Raw genomic sequence first — 21,588 nt, 5'->3', positions numbered from 1 at the left:
TTTACAAGCCCCTTGCGTCGCCTGTACGTCACGGTTTCGCACATTAAAAGTGACCTACAGGCGGCGCAAGGGGCTTGTAAATAAGCCCCTAAGTATGTGCGTGCTCATTACAGCTCGTGTTTGGGCGAAGAGGTGAATGTGTGCCCAATATTACATTACCGATTGTGATTGAGGCCTTAATACAGCTCTAAGGCAATGTGTTTGTGTATCGAGAGTCATTATTGTAAAATGTATACATTTAATTATTGTCCTCAAGAGTTTGCCTGTAAAAATGCTTACATTCTGAATATCTCCCACCGTATTTTATGTAATTGCAATTTTTTTTTTTTTAAATCAAAAGCAAATATTAGTTCAACAATTGTCTTTTTTTTTGCAGTAGACATATTGATCTGGTAAAGAACCGCAATAAAAAACGCTGGATCACAACAAAATACAAAGAGCATGTCAATCAAATCAGTTTTTTTTCAATGGACATTCTAAATACATGCAGCTACATGACTTATAATTGTGAAATAATATGGAGGATTGCCCACATAAAAATCAATCCGGCAACAGTGTATATTCTGTATTTTATGGTTTTTCGAAAATGTTATGTCATATTTCCTAGGGGGAAGCACTATGAGCAAAATGAAATGTTCATTATGAAGCTAATTAACCTCAGTTTGCGATTTGCATTATTAATGAAGCAGAATTATCATACTGTTAGTCTGCACGCGTCCACATTTCCATTCCCCTTTTCTCTAATAATCAGACATTTAAAAAGCAGTTCAGAAGAAGGGATGGCATTTATTTAATTGTATATTACAGATAATGCCTTTTCGCTAAATGATAAAAATAAGCGCCCAGAATGTTAAAGGCCAAACGCTTTCTGATCAAATGTATGCCGAATTACATCAAATGTCACAGCATTATTTATTTAGCACTCTTTGCAAAAGTTACTTCAGAAGCACATTTCTTTCTCTTTGAAGAAATCAAACACTGACATCGAGTATGCTCTATTTACCAATTAACTTTTGCAAGCCATGCACACTAAAGGGTTCATTTCATGACGCGTTGCTCCGTCTTAGCATTTGCCTCTGCACTCCTACCAAGCATGTGCCCTCTTATTCACAATAGGGCCCCTCCTATGCCCCCCTCACAGATCGGTTTCCATCTCCTCACGTTCTCCTGCCTCTTTTAGAGTATTGGAGCCCGCCAGCCCGGTGGTATCGCTGCTGGCCTTTAGCTGCAAACAATGTGCTGTGTGGTAAATGCTTATAAGGCCTCAAAGGCGAGACCGATTGCATTGCAAATGCTTGTTTGGGTTATAGTGACAAAGTGTTAGCACTAATTGCCTGTTTTCTCATACTTCATATTTTCAGTGTGATATAATCAATCATTTTAATGTTCACTGACAGATGTGATCAGCTGAAAACCCTATTTAACTCTCCCTTTGATATACTTGTCACCTCTTGCTATACTGGTCACCCATAGAACTGCAGATGAAATAAAAGTTGGAAAGATAATTAGTGCACTGCCTTAGTATAAGGCATTTCGTTTGTGAGCACTGTCAGCTGGGCAGACCTAGCGGATGAAGGGTGCAGTGACAGGAGACAGGTTATTTCAGAAAGATAGTGACAGGCACAGGAACTGTACAGAGGGCATTCCTGCAAATGGTTAAAGGGCAAACTCATTGGGGCAGATTTACAAGCCCCATGCGCCACATTTTCGCCGCCGTTGCATCACTTCTGTGACGCAGCGGCGGCGTAAACCATGCGCCACGTTGCGCCTTATTACAACGTGACGCATCTAGGGAGATGCGTCACGTTGTACAGCCCTGCGCCACATGAAACCTGCGTTAGGTTTCATGTGGGCGTTCCGGCGCAGGGTGGGCGTTCCATAGCAGGAACACCTCGTAAAAGTGACGCAGTGAAATCTACAGAAAGTCACTTTTACATCCATGCTACGTCAAAACCCTGTGCCTGCTTGAAGCAGGTGTAAGTAGTGACGCATCATGTTAGGCATAGGGCGCCCCTGACCATCGCAGGAGCCGCATCGCACTTGCGACATGACTCCAGCTATGCGCCGCCCTTATGCCACAGGATGCGACACGCATCGCCCTTTCCTTATGCCACGGTGTGCCGCATTGGAAATGCGACGCATTCGTGGTGGCGCAGGGAGGGAATTGCATGTCGCATCTTTTCTGGCGCAACCCTGCTGATTTGCAGAGATACGCCAGAACTCGTAAATCTGCCCCATTATATTTAGTGGAGGCCTGTGTTAGTGAACAGACCAAAAAAAAGTTAACTGACAGAAATTGGACATATTGGGGATTTTCCTAGCACATAACTGTGTATACAGAGTGTATCGTCCGGTACAGCCAATCAGTATGCATGCAGTTTGGCCCAGAACAGTTTGGCGTGCCACAGAGATAGGACAGCCTTTTACATTTGCAGTCTTACAGTTAAAATCTCTTTTATTGAAAATCATTGATCTAAGACCAATGATGTGATACTTAGCCACCACCTCTGTGATCGTGCTCAAGCATATCTTCCACCTATTAAGTTGGAGAATCGTTCCTTTCTTGGAAATACGCACCCCTACTCAAGACAATAATGCGCGTTCTGGGTTAGCATCAATATGTATTGCCCCCTAGTTCATGTGCTGTGGCCGTATCTATTGCCTTTTAGCTTTTCTTCTATGAAAATTGTACAGTAAAATACATTATTTAATCGCTCTTGTGTTTTTTAAAGAAAAGAATTACTGGGGGATAGCCAACACCACACCACTCTGGAAGATGTTGAAGCTGTTCAGGCTAGGTATTACGCCCCAGCCCTTTCAAAGAGCACCAGCTGCCAATGGGGGCTGGGGGGCACGCCCCACAGTTTGATGACCTCGGGATTTAGGTCAAAGGGTGTCACCTCAACTACCCCTGGCATACTGCTGAATCGACATCCATGCCCAGCTCCAGCTTCTGCCTCAGTTTAGCCTCAGCCCCTCAAGAAGAAATGGAGTGACGAGCGAGGTTGCTTCAATCTGACAGGTCGGTGAGCTAGCCTCAGCTTCTGACTCTCTTGGCCACTTCTCTAATCCCCTTCTCATTCTTTTGGTGTAAGTGGGTAGCAGTCTAATGGCTCGAAAGATGTGTTCTTAGGGAGTAAAAATGATAGCAAAATGTTTGAACACGTACACAGGGTCTGACCATCACATAGCAAACTGGTTTACAAGTAGCCTCCATGTGTATCGTCTAAGCAGCATTTAACTTGTTGAAAGGGAGGGTCAGTGATAGAAATGGTCAGTTGTTCATGAAAAAAGTTGAAATGATAGATCTGCTCTGCATTTCACACTTACTTCTCATGCAAAAAGGACCTCTCTCAAAGCTGACCCACAAGTATCCCATCGGTCCATGTCATTTCAATAGAGACTTGGGGTAGAGCCAGCACTCTCAAGTCAGGAGGGGGCACCCTCAGTCAAACTTTGAACGATTAATGACTATGCAATGACACATCCAAGGAGGGGTTGGGTGGATGGGATGGGAGGGAGAGGTGGGTGGTAAATAATATGGATGAAGATGGTTGGCCTAGGCTGGAGCTGGTGAGCAACTGACCAAGGGTCATGGGGGTGTCAGCTGTCCTGTCTGCCTAGATATTTACTTGTGATGGCTGTGTTCTAGCTCTACCTTGCTAAATGCATCATTGGTATTTTGTAAATAGCCCTTGTTCAAGGTGGAGTGTATTTTAAATAAATAATGTCTCGCTTGGCTCATTCGAGCCACTATCTCCGTCATAGATTATACTTAATTAGGCATTTTTAAAACAAGGGCATATAGAACTCCTATGAAAAGTGTCCCACCCTCTGAAACACATGTATTTTCCACCCTTCACACTCATATTCTATAAACTCTCATCCATGCTCTGCACAGTGGCACCATACAAACACATGCCCCACCCTCGCCCCCCTGCAGAATGTGAGGAAGGGTCCCTGAGTCTCTTGTATATCACACATGTTCACTGACCCCTTTAAGGGTTGGGCAGCCCCCAACGCCGCGAGGGCCTGCGTTATGCTCCTTGATCTACACACCCTCAGTACAGCAGTGTACTCCCTTTGCCTATGCCGTTCGCGCCCTGTGTTCACCATATTGAGACTGCTTAGCTGTGCAGTGTCCCCTCCACATCTTCCTGCGGGTTTTACCAAAATAAGGTTGCATGAAATGTCAGGAATCAGTAGCCCTTTCAGTTGGTCTCATTGTGCATTTTTGATCCCTATTCAATCTTGAATCCCACCTGCTGATAGACAGTATATTTTATGTGTAACATCTAAAAGAGGCATCATTTGGAACCTTGCAGGACTCCAGTGGTTGTCATTTCCATACAAATGTTGCCGGCCTTGCAGTGGCAATGCGAGAGGGAGTCCAGAGGGGTCCTGCGCCCCAGCTCTCTTTCCTGGTCTCGTTTGGGCCCCACCATTGCATTTGTTGAATGTGGAAAGAGGCAACACAGAAACACAAGCAATAGGTTTGCATATGTGATTGATAATAAGCTGTTTTTGTTGTAACTTGTAGCTTGCTGAGTAGTTGTACAATATAAGATACAGAAAGTCTGTTAACGTGTTATGACTTGTCTGTACAAAAAGGCAAGATATTGTAATGTGGTGTTACTGGAGGTTTAGTGTGGGTAAGTAATATAAAAAATTAGAAAATTGAAATGTAAGAGGGAAATAATACAAGTAATTGATGTAATAGCAATATAATGTGTTTAGAGAAGTTCTGACGACTTTTGACCCAGTGCCACTGCAGCTGCTGCACCATCCAAATCATGCCCCAAGTACCTAAAAGATAACTGCATTTGTGACTGCCTGGTTAGTAGTAAAATACAGCAATATTTGGTGTTTAAAGGCGTTATGACAACTTTTGGCCCCGGTGCCCCTGCACCATTAAAATCATGGCCCTAGCGCCTGCTAGATAAGTGAACTTGTGACTGCCTGTTTAGTAATACAATATTGCAAAATGTAGTGTTTAGAGGGGTTCCTAGAATGTTGTGCACTGGTGTCACTGCACCGGCTGCACTATTGAAATCATGTCCCTAGTGCCTGCAAGGTAACTGGACCTGTGACTGCTTATTTAGTAGTTCAATATAGCAATATTTGGTGTTTACAGGAGCTCTGACATCTTTTGGCCCTGTGCCATTACACCTACAGCACCATTGAAATCATTGCCCAAGTGACTGCTAGATAACTGCACTTGTTGCTGCCTGTTTAGCAGTAACATTTAGCACAATTCTTCGTTTCCTGCGGTCCCTCAAGCTTGTGACCCTGGTGCCACTGCACCTGCCGCACCATTCAAATCAATCTCCTTTTAACTGCAAGATAACTGCAATTGTGTATTTTAGGTGTTCAGAGGAGTTCTAACAACTTTTGGCCCCGGTGCTCCTGCACCTGCTGCGCCATTCAAAACATGACCCTATTGTCTACAAGGTAGCTGCACTTGTGGTTGCCTGTTTAGGAATAAAATATAGCAATTTGGGTGTTTACTGGGGTGCCTGGTACTTTTGGTCTTTGTGCCACTGCTCCTGCTTCACTATTGAAAGACCCTGTTGCCTACAAGATAACTGCACTTGTAACTGCCGGTTTAGTAGTAAAATATATCAATATTTGGTGTTTGGTGGAGTTATGACAACTTTTGACCCCGGTGCTACTACACCTGCTGCACCATTTAAATCAAGCCCCTTTCAATTGCAAGGTAACTGCATTGTGACTGCCTGTTCAGTAGTAAAATATAGCAATATTAGGTGTTTTGAGGGGTTCTGACAACTTTTTGACCTAGTGGCACTGCACCTTCTGCACCATTCAAATTATGACCCGAGTGCCTAAAAGAGAACTGCACTTGTGACTGCCTGTTTAGTTGTAAAATATAGCAATAGTTGGTGCTTCGTAGAGTAATTACAACTTTTAGCCCCGGTGCCCCTGCACCTGCTGCACCATTTAAATCAAGCCCCTTTCAATTACAAGGTAACTGCAGTTGTGTCTGCCTGTTTAGTTGTAAAATATAGCAATAATTGGTGTTCAGTGGGGTGCCTCGAGCTTTTGGTCCCGGTGCAACTGCACATGCTGACCTTTTGAAATCATGACCCTAGCACTTGCTAGATAACTGCACTTGTGACTGCCTGTTTAGTTGTAAAATATAACAATAGTAGGTGTTTAGTGGAGTTATGACACCTTTTGGCCCTGGTGCCTGCACTGCTGCACCATTTAAATCAAGTCTTTTTTAACTGCGAGGTAACTGCAATTGTGACTGCCTGTATAGTAGTAAAATATAGCAATATTCGGTGTTTAGAGAGTTCTGGCAACTTTTGGGCCTGGTGCCACTGCACCTGCTTCACGATTCAAATCATGACCCTGTTGTCTGCAAGGTAACTGCACTTGTGACTGTCTGTTTAGTAGTAAAAGATAGAAATTTTAGGTGTTTAGTGAGGTGCCTAGAGCTTTTGATCGTGGTGTCACTGCATCTTCTGCTCCACTGAAATCATGACTCCGTTGTCTGCAAGGCAACTGCACCTACGTCGGCCTGTTTAGTTTTAAAACTTAGCAATAATCTGGGTTTAGCGGGTTCCCTAGAGCTTATTGGCCCCGGTGCCACTGCATCTGCTACACCATTCAAATCAAGTCTGTTTTAATTGAAAGGTAACTTCAATTGTGACTGCTTGTTTAGTAGTCAAAAATAGCAATATTATGTGTCTAGAGTAGTTCTGAAAACTTATGGGCTGGTGCTAATGCAGCTGCTGCACCATTCAAGTCATGACCCTGTTGTCTGCAAGGTAACTGCACTTGTGGCTGCCTGTTTAGTAGTAAAATATATCATAGCTCTTGTATATTAACTTTTATTTTTAACGTGCAATGTTTATTACAACATTTTGAATTGGATCATAACGACCAAATAGATTACGTTGAGAAAATAAATTTGATAATGCCTACAAAGTGCAAAGAAAGGTACTGAGGCATGAATCGAAAATGACTCAAACATTTTAAGGCTAAAGCATCTGCTTAACACAACTAAGTAATAAAAAGCAAGCATTCTGGCATACTGTTATAAGCTGTCTGCCTTTTCCGTGGTAAGGGATCTTGTTTTGACAGTGAATTGGGCTTAAACAGTGTGTACAGCATTTATGAAGTATCGTAAATGCTTGCAGCCAGGGATAGTTAACAAAAAAAAAAGTTACACGCAAATGAACACAGTAATTTGGCCATGGGAACTGATAAGAGCCCCCTTTTTATAAGATATATTAAATGCAAGATATTTCACAACGCTGTGCAAGCGAAACCTAAAAACACACACAATGACCCTTGCCAAACACGGCGAAGAATAAGGGTTTTTTCCCACTAATAACTTTGGTGCTGTTTGATGAATTGGCTTTAAAACTTTTTAAAAAAAGAAAGTCCACCCACCTCGGCTCCTTCGTGGAAAGTCTCACTCTGACACGTCAAGTGGGGAACAAGAAAAAGGGGGTCCAAAAAGTGTGATTTCCCATGTTAATTCCCATAGTAAACTTTGCTCTCCAATGCAGAAAAATTGCTCAACAGAATAACACCACATTTCGGCACAAAGCTATAACTTTAGCTAGAAAGCTTGAATTTTAGGTCTGGCGATTGCCAAGACCTTTTGATTTTAGTAAAAGTTACTGATTAACTTCACTTTAATTTACTGCGTTTTTCTCTTTCGTGAGGAGCACATCTGCACCCAAGCTAGTTATCTTAGGTACTAGTGTTTTTACTTTATAATTACTTTTTCGTTGCCTTTGTTTTTAAAGCCTGATGTTACAGTAGAACGCTTCTGATGCACATTCCATCTTTATCAGATCCCATCCTCTGCCAATCCTGTTGTAGATTATTTTAGAGTATTTTGGTTTACAGACTATTGTTATTTCACAACATATCAGATTGTGTCGATTTGAACCTGCTCAGTAGTAAGTTATTCTCTTTTTTTCTTTCTGTCCTTTTGTTTCTCTTTCCTTCCTTCCTTCTTTCTTTCTTTTCTTCCTTCTCTCTCTTACCTTTCTTTCCTTCTTTGTTTTTCTTTCCTTCTGCCATTCCTGCCTTTCTTTCTCATCTTCTTTCATTGTTGCCTTCTTCCTCTTTCCTTCTGTTTCCTTCTCTATTTCATTCTCTTTTTCTTTCTTTCTCTTTCTTTTTTCTTTCATTCTTGCCCTTTTTCTTGCCTTCTTCTATTCATACTGTCTTTATTTTTTCTTTCCTTTTTTTCCTTCTCTCGGTCCTTCTCTTTCTTTCTTTCTCTTGTCTTTTTCATTCTTTATCTAGATTTCCTTTGTTCTTGCCTTCTTTTCTTCTTTCCTTCTCTCTCTTTCTTTCTTTCCTATTCTCTTTCCTTCATTCTTTCTTTCCTAATTTCTTTCTTTCCTTTCTTCCTTCTTTCTTTTTTCATTCTCTTTCCTTCTCTTTCATTCTCTTACTTTCTTTTTTCTTTCTTTTTCTTGCCTTCTTCCCCTTTCTTTGCTCTTTTCTTTATTAAATTATTTCCTTCTTTCTTTCCTTTTTTCTCTTTTCCTTTTTTTTTTTCTTTACTTGTCTCCTTTCTTTACTTCTTTAGTTTTTTTCTTTCCCTCTTTTTTCATCTTTGCCTTCTTTCCTGTCCTTGTTTCTTTCTCTCCTTCCTTCTTAGATTGATTGACTTTTTAAGTAGTTCCCTTCAGTGCAAGAGACAACTACAGTAATGTGTGGTTTTTCAAGGCCACAAAAAAAATTGCATGTAGCAATTATTTCATTTTTTTATATTGATAAGGGCCCAGAATATTCCTAAACAATAAGGTTTTGTAAAAAAATGACAAAAAAACAACAAATTGCCAGAAGACTGTCAACCAACACGGGACCTATTGGTTTTGGCAATGCTCGTTGAGATGTGTTATATCCAATCAGCCGTTTTAGAGGAATTGGCCCTTAAAGAGGGGCCCCAAGTTGGGTGTGAAGAGGTTAAAAAGCTAGGTGTATCTAGATGTCCAGATATGCTATTATTGGCACTTTTAAAGGAAATAATGGATCCTGATTTATTGGTCACATGATGTTGCAGTCATTACTGGACTCAGGGACACTGTTTCTGTGCCCTGAAAATAAGTTACAAAAACATGCAAGGTGTCTTGATGAGTATACCCAGACCACGAGAGTCCTGTGGGGGAGAGGAACCTTTTGAGATCCCCCCCCCGCCCCCATCCCCTTTGTTTACCTGGCTACAACACAGACAACATGTTGTGGCAGCTATTAGAGGACTTACAACATGTGTTAAAAAACAAACCAGGAATTCACTGGAAAAAAACAACCGTCAATGTGAAATTATAGTTAGGTGTTGAAATGCAACACAAGATAATGTTAAAGATAACAAAACCAATGGAATATGCCAGTTATAGTTTAGTTAACTAACTAGAATGTGTACACCCATCATCCACTATTTATCACCTCACATATTACATAATTCATGACATGTTAAATGACATCATTGGCGACATCACTCATAACATGTCAGTCATAGCCTCCGGTCAGACCCTATATCCAATCCGTATCAGGACAAGGACTCAGTGCTTCGGCTCCAGCAAGGCCTTGAACCCAATCAGACGCAGTCATCAAGCTTCCACTGTGCACAGGTCTAAATTTATCAAACTTTCACGCAATGAAATGCAGCAAGACACCTTTCTCAGTTGTGCTGCGCTGCGTCAATCAATAAATCAATCACTCAGTAGCTTTGTCACCTGTGATGGTATCCAGGCATGAAAGGCAGAGGGCAGGAATGTGCCATATTTAACATTATATGGCACATTCCTGTCCTCTCCTTGCACTGGTGTACAATGTACTGATTTGCACTGATGCAGACACCATTGCATCATGCTGCAAGGGTGCATGCATAGTAGGCAGGCTTGGTTTTGTGCAGGAAGGAGCATCTTCCTGCACAAAAACAAACTTCTTTCTAGGTGTGCTGCAGGATGTAAAAAGAGGAAAAAACGTGAAGAAATAAACCTATTTCTCCTCATAATGCCTTCCCTGGGAAGGGGTAGCATTTGAACTCATTCACAGGTTTACCACTCATGGTAAATCTACGAATGCAGCATAGCAAAATCCATGGATGGATGCCTGGGAACATCCACACTCCACCCATGGAACTCCTCCCTGTGCGGAGTATTTTTTTATTTTACAGAGTTTTATATACCGCAAACTTGACCCGAATTGGGTATCAGCGCGCTTTACATAGCACCAGTTGCATTACACGAGGACATTCATTTTTATTGTTAGGCACGGGGAGATTAAGTGATTTGCCCAGAATCACAGGATGTTCAGCGTCATTTCCGAGACTCGAACCCAGTTCCCCATATTCGAGGTCGACCGCCCTAGCTGTTAGGCCAACTCCTCTCCCCAATGTAACCAAAGGTAACCAAAGGCAGCGACTTGCGCTGCCTTGCAAGCACTCCAGATTGACCAAGCACCACAGAGCCACGCAAGGTGGCCTTGCATTGTTTGGTAAATCTGACTTTAATGCCGCGTTGCCATAGCATTACCTTGCACGACACAAGGGAAAAGAAACACTATGATAAATCTGCCCGACAATTTCATCCACACATAGGGCACGTTTGACACAGGGCTTAGCTTGTGGCTAGGGTCTGAACCCACCCCTCTGAAAGCTGCCAAAGCTGCCAAATCTCACTATGCAAAGATTTTGGACATACAAAGTGGAGGTTGTATGCAAGGCCTGGTGTCACATCAGACCCTGCATCCAACATACAACAAGCATTGGCATAGCCAATAGGTCTCGCCTTTGGGACCTTATAAGTGTTTAGCCATGCAACAGTTGCATAACTAAATACTTATAAGGTCCCAAAAGCGAGACATATTAGCTATGCCAAGCGAAAGTGAAAGTAATTGCGGTCAAGCGCGGCGCGCGCGCCCGCGCACATGCACTGTAGCTCTAGGCTGGCCTGGTAGCACTTTTTGGAGCCCTCTCAATAAGTCTCGCCAGACCAGCGCATGCGCTGGGTCAGGCGAGACCTAAAAATGGTTGAGCAGTGGGCTTGGCCTATATCCAGGCCCTGCACCCACCCCTCCATGACCATTAAACAGCTTACTTGCCCTGCATTCAGCCCTTCATAGCAATGGTGGACCAAAGGGTCTATTATTCAATGATGTTCAGTGGCCAGCTGTCCACACTTCACCAATTGGGTAAATGAATACAATAAAAAGACAATGACATTGATCAAAAGTGCTTCACTTATACTGGTGCACTCCAGTGTTTTGGTGTTTTTTTTAAAGTTAGCTATACATCACTTCAACTGTTGTGTGTTTTTTCAGTGATTATATGATAGATATAGTATATATCTATATGTATATCTGCACAAACTCTTTACAATTTACCTTTGCAAGTTGCCCTACCAGTTTTTGTCTGCAGCCTAATGTGTGAGCCCCTTAAAATAGCTTCTTCCTTGAGTCAGGAAACAGTTTTCCAAAATGTAGAGTGGAATCTAACGGTGCCGTCTGTACAGGCTGCATTTAGAAAAATGCAAGTTCGAGGCCTTTCGAGCCCAAGGACTACCTGCCGGCAGTAACCCTCTCTGCATGTTGTTTGCACTCACTAAGCCTCGGCCAGCTCGAGTCTCAAACTATCACTTTACGCTCACTTACAGTCACTCTATCCTTTTCATGGATGTACTGTCTCCCTTCTCCTCCTATACTCCATCATTTCGTCCTTCACTGAGGGGCATATGTATCAAAATCTCCATTTGCGAATCTCAAATAGCGATTTTTTGCGAATCGCTGTTTGAGAATTGCAAAACGGGATGTATTTAAAAATTCGCACATATTTTGCGAATTCTTCATATTCCTTAATTGCGATTAGCAAATTGTGAAATCGCAATTAAGGAATTCCTTCCCATTCATTGCTATGGGCCAGGAGGCCCATAGCAATGAATGGGAAGTCATTCTCAATTTGCGAATCGCAATTTGCGAATCGCAAATTGAGAATAATTTCAAAGGTGCAAGGGTGTCATGATGACACCCTGATGCACCCCTGAAATTAGTATGTGTGCGCATATGGTGCACATACATGCCCTAAGGGCATGTATGTGCGCCACATGGCACTTTGAAAAATGTCAAAAAGTGCATTTTTCAAAGAAATCGCAAATTACCACCAACTTGAAGTTTTTTTTTTTTTAAACTTATTTTTATTGCCATTTTCACATTTCATATATTGTACATCATACATATTCTTCAAGTGGTCGTATCCGATCATACATCCTGTAAGGTTACGCAACAATTGTATTGATTGATGATTCGTTACCAAGAGGCCTAAACAGTGTATATAATCATCGTGACGTTCACAGCCTACAATCTCGGGTTCCATATATGGCAAAGGAACTGGGGTTCAACAGAGGTGTAAACTAGGGGAGGAATATGGGAGAATATATCCAATTGCACTAGGGGGGGAATGCAGCGTCGTGATGGTGAGGTACCTCTAATACCATGTGTGCCTATCCTGGTCGTTGCGACCAAAAATCGTAATAGTGCGCCTGGAGCTAGGGTCCGTCAAGGTCTCGCACGGCTGGGAGCCTACGGGTTCAGGTGGGCAGAGCCTGTGATTGTGTATTCCGGATTAGTTGTGTAGATGCGTCATCTGGCGGGTCCGCCCCCGGGGAGAGCTGCCTAAACTGGTATAGTAACATGGCCCATTCCATTGATATAGGGTGCTTGCGGGTCCCTTTCACCTCCTCCTCCCGTAATGTCTCCTCCTCCGCCGCCGCCCATTTGAGTGTAGCTCCCACCCACGCTGCCACCGGAGGGCCGATGGGGGAACGCCAATGCATGGCTATCCTGCGTTTGGCCAAGAGCACCGCTAAGGAGAGGAAGCGAGTCTGCACCCTGTGTTGCTTACTGATGCGAAAGATGCCTATGGCGCTGGCCTCCCAAGTGTTCATGCAGGTTAGCCCAGTGAGGGTACCCAAAGCGGTGTGAATGTGATGCCAGAAGATTTGAATGACGGAGCAGCTCCAGAACATATGTCGAAAGTCTGCGTTTTGTTCTTGACATCTGGGGCATAGGAACTGAGTGTCAGGGTAGAATCGTTGGAGGCGTGCAGGTGTGAGATAGGCCCTGTGTAGGATATAATATTGGATGTTTTTAAATCGTGCGTTTCTGGAGACTTTCTTAGGGTATCTCAAAGCCTTCTCCCACTCCCCGTCATGAAGCACCCGCCCGATTTCTGCCTCCCAGGTGGCCCGGAGGGTCGCCAATGGTTTATTAGCCAATTCCCGTATGGCTTTGTAAAGCCACGTAGTTAAATGGCGTCCTGCTCCCATATGTAGGATCGTGTGTAGCACTGGGTGTGGGTGTGGTTCCCCGCTACTTAGGTCCTGATGTGGCCGGTAGCTGTCTAGGAGTTGGCGGTGGAGCAGAAACTGCCCTGGGGGAAGCCCGTATTCCTCCACCAAACTAAGGAACGGTCTTAGTTGCCCGTCCTCAAAAAGGGACGCTGCCTCTGTTAAGTCACATCCCGTCCATGTGCGAAGCGCGCTATTCGTGTAGTAGTGTTCCCGATTGGGCCATCCTACTAGAGTGAGTAAAGGGGAGTACAACGGGGTCCCCGGGGACATGCGGTGTATCCGCAGCATGCACTTACGTGCGACCAACACCTGTAAGGGGTACGTGGGCTTTGGGCGTGTGCCAGGGAGGAGCAAGCGACGGATCTCCGGAACCGATACTCGTCCCGCGATGGTATGAGTTTCCACAGTGTACCTGTCTGCTGTCCAATGAGACAGCCATTGCAGTTGTGCTGCTAAGAAGTAGGCTTCGAATGATGGGGCTCCCAAGCCACCCTGCGTGGTGGGCAGTTGTAGTTTTGTCAGGGCTATTCTGTGTCTGTTGGACCCCCAGATGAGCGCACTAAGAAGGGAGTCTAGGTCCCGGAAAAAGGTCCTGGGCGGGATTACGGGTAGGTTGGTAAAAAAGTACAGCAATCTCGGAACCATGATCATTTTGGCCAATGCCACTCTCCCAATGGGAGCCAATGGGAGGCTCTTCCAAAATCCGACCGAAGCCCTAATGCTCGCTAGAGCCCTGCAATGATTACCCTCGAACATATCTGCGGTGGAGTGGTAGAGACGAATACCAAGGTACCGGGGGGCCTCCGCGCTCCAGGGTACTCGCTGGGTTCCTATGTGAACCACCTGTGGAGGTAGTCCCGGATGCAGCGGATAAATTGTGGATTTATCCCAATTTACTCATAGTCCTGAGGCCATGGTAAATTCCTGCAAGGTTTCCCAGAGGGGTGTCAGATCATCCGCAATGTCCCGCACATAGATCAGTAGGTCATCTGCGTATAAGGAAACACTATGCACCGTGCCTGCTATCGGGATGCCCCAGCCCTCTCCCTCCCGCCGGAGCCGCACAGCCAGAGGTTCCACCGCCAGGGCAAAAAGCAGAGGGGATAGCGGGCAGCCCTGTCGCGTGCCTCTCTGAACCGCAAACTCCGTCGATATGCATCGGCCTAGGCGCACCCGCGAGGTCAGTCCGGTGTACAATAAGCACGTATAGGCAAGGAGGGTGGGCCCTATGCCTACTCGCTGCAGCACCGAGAACAGAAACTGCCATGTGAGGGAATCGAAGGCCTTCTCGAGGTCTAAGATGAGACAGGCCGCTCGAGGGTATATCCCCTGTACCTGATCCTGAATGTGGAAGACTCGACGTATGTTCTGGGACGTACATCTGCCTGGTATAAATCCGCACTGGTCCGGGTGAACCAGAGAGCGTATAATTTGGACATATCTATCCGCCAAGGTCTTCCCGAAGAGTTTACAATCGGCAGACAATAGCGATATCGGACGGTAGGAGGCCATTCGTTGTGGGTCCCTATGTGGTTTCAGGAATGTCACGATTACGGATTCTCGCATGGATTTCGGCAGTTCTCCTTTCTTCAGCGCTGCCGCAAACACCTCCACTAACCGAGGGACTAGGTGCACTGAAAATGTTGTGTAATATTCTAGGGGGAACCCATCCAGCCCCGGAGCTTTATTGCGGGCCAGGGCACGCAGGGCCCGCGTCACATCCGCCGAGACTAGTATGGTATCTAGGGCCTCTTGCTCTGTTCTCGTGATTGTTGGGAGAGGTAAAGGATCGAGAAAGCGATCCACTACATCCTGCGGGGTAGAGGTGGGGTCGCTATACGTCTCGGCATAGTAGTCGCGGAAGGCCCCCAGAATCTCCGCCTGGGAGTGCACTAACACCCCCCTAGGGTCCAGTATCTCGGTAATGGGTTTGACTTCCGTGTCTTGCTTGGCTAACCACGCCAGTAGAGTGCCCGTCTTGTCCCTCTCGTTATGCATCCGGGTAGCATATGATCGGAAGTTGCACCTTCGCAGATCCGTGGAGGCCGAGTGATAGGCTGTTTTGGCTTCCGCTATACGCCGCGTCTCCTCTTCGGACGTAGCATCCCGCTTTGTGAGGGTCGCCAGGCGGTGTTCCGCGGTGGTGAGGGCCTGTTCCAACACGCGTCTAACACCCGTTATTTGCCGCAGGCACTCTCCCCGGGCCACCACCTTAAACGCATCCCATTCCACCAACCTAGAGGACGCCGTCCCCGAGTTGCGCGTGAAATAGTCTTGGATGCTACCCTCCTGATCGTGACGAAAGATCTGGTCCGATAGGCAGTCCCGTGGCAAACGCCACGTGGGGACCGGTGGGTGTGGGGGCCGCCAGCGTAACTGGAGAATGTGAGCATCGTGATCGGATATAATCCTGCCCAGGTAGGCTGTGTGGGTGATCCTGGGTAGGATAGTCGCCGTACATAAGAAGCGGTCAAGGCGGACGCGCAAGTTGTGCGGGATGGAATGAAAGGAATACAAGCGGACCTGGGGGTGGCGCAGCCGCCAGGCATCAGTTAGCGACCAGTGTGAAATCCATGCCCGGAATCTAGTGGTTTGCTTATGTGCCGGGGAGTGCAGTGGAGGTGGGTGCGACCGGTCAAGGTGCAGGTCAAGTGAGCAATTATAGTCTCCTCCCAGAACCCAGGGTATAGAAGCAAATGGGGCAAGGACCCGCGTGAGATGGTCCCAAAACTTGTCTTGGTCAACATTAGGGGCGTAAATGCTACCGAGAAGTACTACTTGTCCGTCTAAAAGACCCTCCAGTAGTGCATATCTACCTTCTTTGTCGACTACTCTCCGAAGCTCCCGGAAGGGAGTCCCCGGTCGCACCCAGACCAGCGCCCCGCGCGCATACGCAGAGTAGGTTGTGGCACACAGGAGACCCCGCCATTTCAACTGCAGTTTCCCGACCTCTTTTGCAATGAGGTGCGTCTCTTGCAAGAAGACTATCGGGGTGTTGTGACGCTTTGCGTAGGAATACACCGCATATCGTTTGCGCGGAGTGTGAAGCCCCCTAACATTCAGGGTAAGGATGGTGACATCAGTGTGTGGTGCGTGATGCGCCATGGTCTGTGTCTGTTCGCCAAGCGCAGGGACTACGCCTATTGAGGTGCGTATACCTCGGTCGCTCCAGGTGGCTAAGGGTGTCTGCGCCCCCCGACGCCGCATAAGCATATGTGGGAGATGGTTGGATCTGTTTCATTCCATATGAGGGTTGGGAAAGGTGTGCAACTGGGGTATACAACTGAACCAAAGGGGTCGGGGAACATCCCCAATACATGGGACCCATCATCAAGGACGGTGCGTCCAAACCTGTTCACCCACTTAAGGGGAAATACAACAATATATGAAGGGGGCGGCGGTGCATGCGTGCTGGGCCAGAAACGACTCGGGCCAGTAGTAGGAGAAAAGGACGTTGCACCTGCTACAGCAGGCTACGATAGAAGGGCCAAAGTTCAATAGGTGGGGAAGAAAGTACATTTGGCGCAATGGTAGGTACAAGAGTCCCATTTTCATTTCGCATGGGAGCCAGATTGTCCATCTAGAATGAGGTCCGCCGTCTGCGGAGTGACCATGGGGGGTGTCACGGAGTTCTCCCCCGTCCCCGTTCCATCACTGTCATTCTCCTCCTCCGAGGTAAAGATATGCGGTGGCCGATCAATGTAATCCGGTAGAGGAGACGCCTGCAGGTCGATCACCGCTTGCAAGGCCTCCCTCCGTTCTTTCACGATTTGCTCGAGGTCAGGAGAGTCTTGGGTGCGGGCATGTGCTCTGCCACTCGCGCCCTCGCGTGGGCGTCGTTGCGACCGCCTTCCGGATCGTGGAGGCTTAGGATGTGGGTCTCTTGTGATCTCCGCCCTGGATTGTCGTGCACAGTGCTGGTCTGCCCAATCTTGAGCTTCCGTGGCGTTCGTGAAGAACACAGTAGAGTCAGCATAGACCACCCTGAGACGGGCCGGAAAAAGCAAGGAGTAGTGGATATTGTTCTCGCGCAGACGTCTCTTTACATTCAGAAAGGAGGCACGTTGTTGTTGGACTGCTCGTGCATAGTCGGGGAACACCATAACACGTTGGTTGTCGACTCGCAGGGTGCCCGCCACTCGTGCCGCGCGTAGCACCGCATCCCTGTCGCGGAAGTGGAGGAATTTCGCTAGCAGCGGCCTCGGGGGCGCCCCTGGGGGCGGTCGGCGGGCCGGGACCCTGTGGGCTCGTTCCAGAGAGAAGAATGCGGAGCGATCCTTATCCGGGGTGAAGGATTTCACCCAGGTCTCTAGGTATTGCAGGGGGTCTGTGCCTTCGATTCCTTCAGGTAGCCCTATTACGCGAATGTTGCAGCGTCGTGAGCGCCCTTCTAAATCGTCCGCCCGCTCCTCCATGATGGTTAGGCGATGCAGCACCTCCTGGAGCGTCTGCTGGTGTTTATCGAGCGTTGGCTGTACTTCTTCCATCTTCTTCTCTCCGTCCTTCACTCTATCCACCAGTTTCCGATGGTCGTCCCGGATAAGGCTAATGTCCGTCGCTAGTGTCCCGAGCCGCTCCTCCATGGAGACCCTGGAGTGTTCTATGGCGGCCAGAACCTGGTCCAACTTGACAGATACTGAGGAGTCGGGCAGCGACTCCGTCGCGCCCACCCATGTCCGGGCTCTGGGCATCTTCTCCGGGGCCGTCTCGGGGACCGCCGTCTGTTGGGTCCCCCGGGGCTTCCCCATGGTTGCGGGCGAGGTGCGTCTGCTGGGGGACACGGGTTCCCTCTCCCCCCAAGGAGGCAGGGGGGTTGTCTCGTCGCCGGTTTTGCTCAGTCCAATGGTTTATGTCCCCACCGGGGCCCCCCACACTCCGCCACCGGCCTCCGCAGCTCCGCGTGATCCTCCGCACCCGTCTGCTGGGGGACGAGGGCTCCCTCTCCTCCCGAAGAGGCAGGGGGGGGGGCGCGCCTCTGCTCCGATCTCGCTCTCGCCAAGGATTAGTGCCCCCACCAGGGCTCTCCGTGCTCCGCCACAGGCATCCGTAGCTCCACGAGATCCTCCGCTATTCTGCTCCTGTCTGTGCGCTATGAGGAGGCCGCCGTCCGGCGTTCTCAGGGATCGTTATTCACAGCATATGAGAGGCGCCATCCCAACTCGTGTCTTCCCTCAAAGCGGGCCCCCGCAAGGCACTCCACCGCTCGGCGCTCTTCGGTAGGTTCCCAGGCTGGCCACCCCTATCGGCGATGTTCAAGGTCTGGGTGCCGTCCGGGTTTATGCCGCCCCGCAGGGCGGGGTATCCCGGGTAGGGTCCGGGAGGAATGTAGGCCGTCTCTCCCACAATACCGGCGCCCTCCGCTCTCAGTGATGGGCTCCGGGCCTTAATGGGGTGATGTCTCGTCGGGCGCCATCTTAGGGTCAGGCGTCCCGATCCTGTCTCCAGATCCACCAGGGCTCCCCCCCGCAGCACCGCACTCACCGCCGGCGTCGTAGTCTCCAGGCGCCTCCAGGGAAAGCGCCGGTTCTCATCCGGTGTGCCTCGTCCCCTTAGCTGCGGGGCCGATTGCTGCGTGGGACTCGTTCCGCTGGTGTCATGGCCGCTCTCTCTCTTCGCGCCCGGGCAGGGAAGGGGACGCCCATACTTGCAGCCTGTCTCCGGGGCTTCACCACCCCACCATGGTATGCAGGTACCAGTTGAGGCTCAACGGGGGTCACAGGGTAGGTGTGCCGACTGTACCCGCTGTCCAGTGGTCCTCCGGTCCCTCGATCGCGGACTTCAGGGTCCGCTCGCCGCCATCTTGCGCTCCCGGGTCCCGGTCCGGAGCTGTTTCATGCCGCCACTCTGCTTCTCCCTCTCAGCGGTGCACCGCAACGGAGCAGCGGATGCCTGGGACCCTCCGATGCCCAGCGGTACGTTTTCCGAGGGGGTGCAACGTCAGGAAGTGGCCACTTGTCCGGCCCGATCGCGGAGCCCTAGCAAGATGCAGCCGCCATGATAGCCGGCTTGGCCACGCCCCACCTTACCACCAACTTGAAGTTGGTGGTAATTTGCGATTTCTTAAGGAGAAATCGCACAATTTAAGTGCGTGTTACATAGCATTTAAGGAATCGCAATTTGCGATTCCTTAAATGCTTACGCAAAATTAAGAAATCGCAAAATTAGCGATTCCTTAATAATGCGATGCTAAAATGGCTCATACATCTAATTTTGCGATTTTGTATTCGCAAACGCTGTTTTTTTGCGAATCGCAGCGTTTGCGAATACAACATCGTTTGATACATATGCCCCTGAATTTCGCCCCTCACCTACATTCACCCTCTCCTCAGGAACTCACACTTACAAGGTCTCGTCAGTGCTAGTAAGCGCTATATAAATGTCATTTAACCACCCGTTTCGTTTGGGCTCACAGTTATTACTTGGGCTATCCCCCCTCGGCAGGCTTGCCTTGTACCCTCTTCATTCTGCACATACATGTTTTCATTTTCCAGCGCACACTGTTTTCCTCCCATATTATAATTCGCTCTCTGCCCCGGCACGCACACTCGCTCTATCTTCCTGCACTCACAAGCGCAGTCTCCTTCAAGAGTCGCTACTGCTGTCCATCTCTTCAGCACTCTCTCCCTCACGGCCTCCTATACTGTAAATCGCTCTTCTCTCTGTTCCTGCACTCGCACCCTTTCCATTTTCCTGCGCACACGACCACTCGTTCACTCCTGAACTCGCACTCCCGTTCTCTCCTCTCAGTCACTCCCTCTCCCACCCTTCTGACGTCATACCTGCTCCCGGGAGGTGTCCGCTGTAGCCACCGTAGAAGTCGTCTTCGTCGAGGCCAGACATGCTACCGAGCTGAGGTCACCGCCAAAGGCCGTGGAGATATCAGGAGGGGTCTAAAAATGAAGGAGCGCTGAGCCCAAGACGAGGCCAGTCCTCAAGAAACGGGGGACACCCGTCTCCAGGACATGGGTACCTGCTATTAGGACAAGGATTCTGGTCCCCAGGTGGGGGGAGGGCTTTTCCCTAACATGGAAAGCTGTATCTCCGAAGGAACTCGGCAAGGGAGTAGTGGCGTGCCTGGGGTTGGATGCCCCCTACTCCACAGGGTAGTGATCAGGGCAGGGCCCGGGGAAGGGAGCCGGGTAGGGACTGAACTGGAGTTTACGAGGTGACTCGCTGTTGGTCGCTATGTGGACTCCGAGCTCGCGCTGCAATAAGGAAGGCCACGAGGAGGAAGTCAAAGAGGCAGCTGTCTCCAGGGGCGTGCGATGTGTGTGATCGTGTCAGGAAGGTTAATGATTTGTTGTGGCGATTTGCATGGGCCGAGAAAGTCAGTTTACGCTGGACAGGTGCCCGGGCGTGCCCCTATTACCTTACCTTGTCTGCCTGGACGGATAAAGAAACCACAGAGCAGGACCGGGGGAGAGAATGGGTGGATGGAGGGAGAAAACGGGGGAAGAAAGACGCAAACATCCAGTGAAGCCAGAATAAACAGCCACTGTTTCAATAAGGATTTAGCTGTTGACAAAAGTAAAATCGTAGTTCACTGAGTCAGAGCGGACCCACGGCAGGCAGGCCGAGAGGAGAGATGCTAAGGAAGATGCCGTTTTCAAAAGCTCACGAGGACGGGTGCTCCCAGGGCCGGACTGGGAACCACAAACTGGCCCTGACAAAGTGCTCGGCCGCCTCTCCTCGGGTGCCGCAGAGCTCTTTGCCAGGCTGATGTTTTTTACAGGGCCGATTTGCCGATGTCCAAAGTTGACTCAGTGGTTTTGGGAGGGCTCCTACGTTTTGGGTCTAGCCAGGTCTTAAAAGCATCTCTGGGACTGGGTGTAAGGGGTGCCGTAGGGGTTGCTTCTGCGGCGCAGGGGTTGGAGGTGCCCTTTCGCCTAAAGGCAGAGTGAATTACAGCAGGGCAGTCGGGTGCGCGTTAGGTGTTTTCTGCCAGCAATAACTGGGGTAAAGGGCAGATTTGGCGCTAGTGGTGATTACATTAGCTACATTGCCAGGCGTTGTGATCCAGGCCTCAGTGTGTCCCGCGTCGCACCAGCTTGTCGGGGGTATGATGTACCTTCAGCGGCGGCACTGTTACAGGCTGAATAGATTACCCAAGGCGACTTCCTCTGAGGACTACGCCATGGCGGGCATTCGTCCTCCAGAGAGTCCAGGGGTAGGTGGTCAGTCGGGTTGGTTTTATACCGCATTTTAGGTAAAGGGGGTTGTTGTTCCCCCTCTTTTGGCTTAAAGTGTC

At 48.4% G+C, this 21,588-nt stretch overlaps 1 protein-coding gene across 1 annotated transcript in view; it reads right to left on the bottom strand.

Annotated features, from left to right (window-relative positions):
• Positions 1-20,576, bottom strand: part of LOC146809534 (transmembrane channel-like protein 7) — a 344,379-nt gene extending 323,803 nt beyond the window's left edge. The window contains exon 1 of the mRNA XM_085616363.1: positions 20,120-20,576. Within this exon, the coding sequence (XP_085472489.1) occupies positions 20,120-20,180 (61 nt within the window). The 5' untranslated portion in view covers positions 20,181-20,576. The remainder of the gene's footprint in view (positions 1-20,119) is intronic.
• Positions 20,577-21,588: the final 1,012 nt, after the last annotated feature.

Source organism: Triturus cristatus, chromosome 7, assembly GCF_964204655.1.
Source record: "Triturus cristatus chromosome 7, aTriCri1.1, whole genome shotgun sequence".
Taxonomy (NCBI): domain Eukaryota; kingdom Metazoa; phylum Chordata; class Amphibia; order Caudata; family Salamandridae; genus Triturus; species Triturus cristatus.
This window is presented reverse-complemented; position numbering and strand designations above follow the sequence as displayed.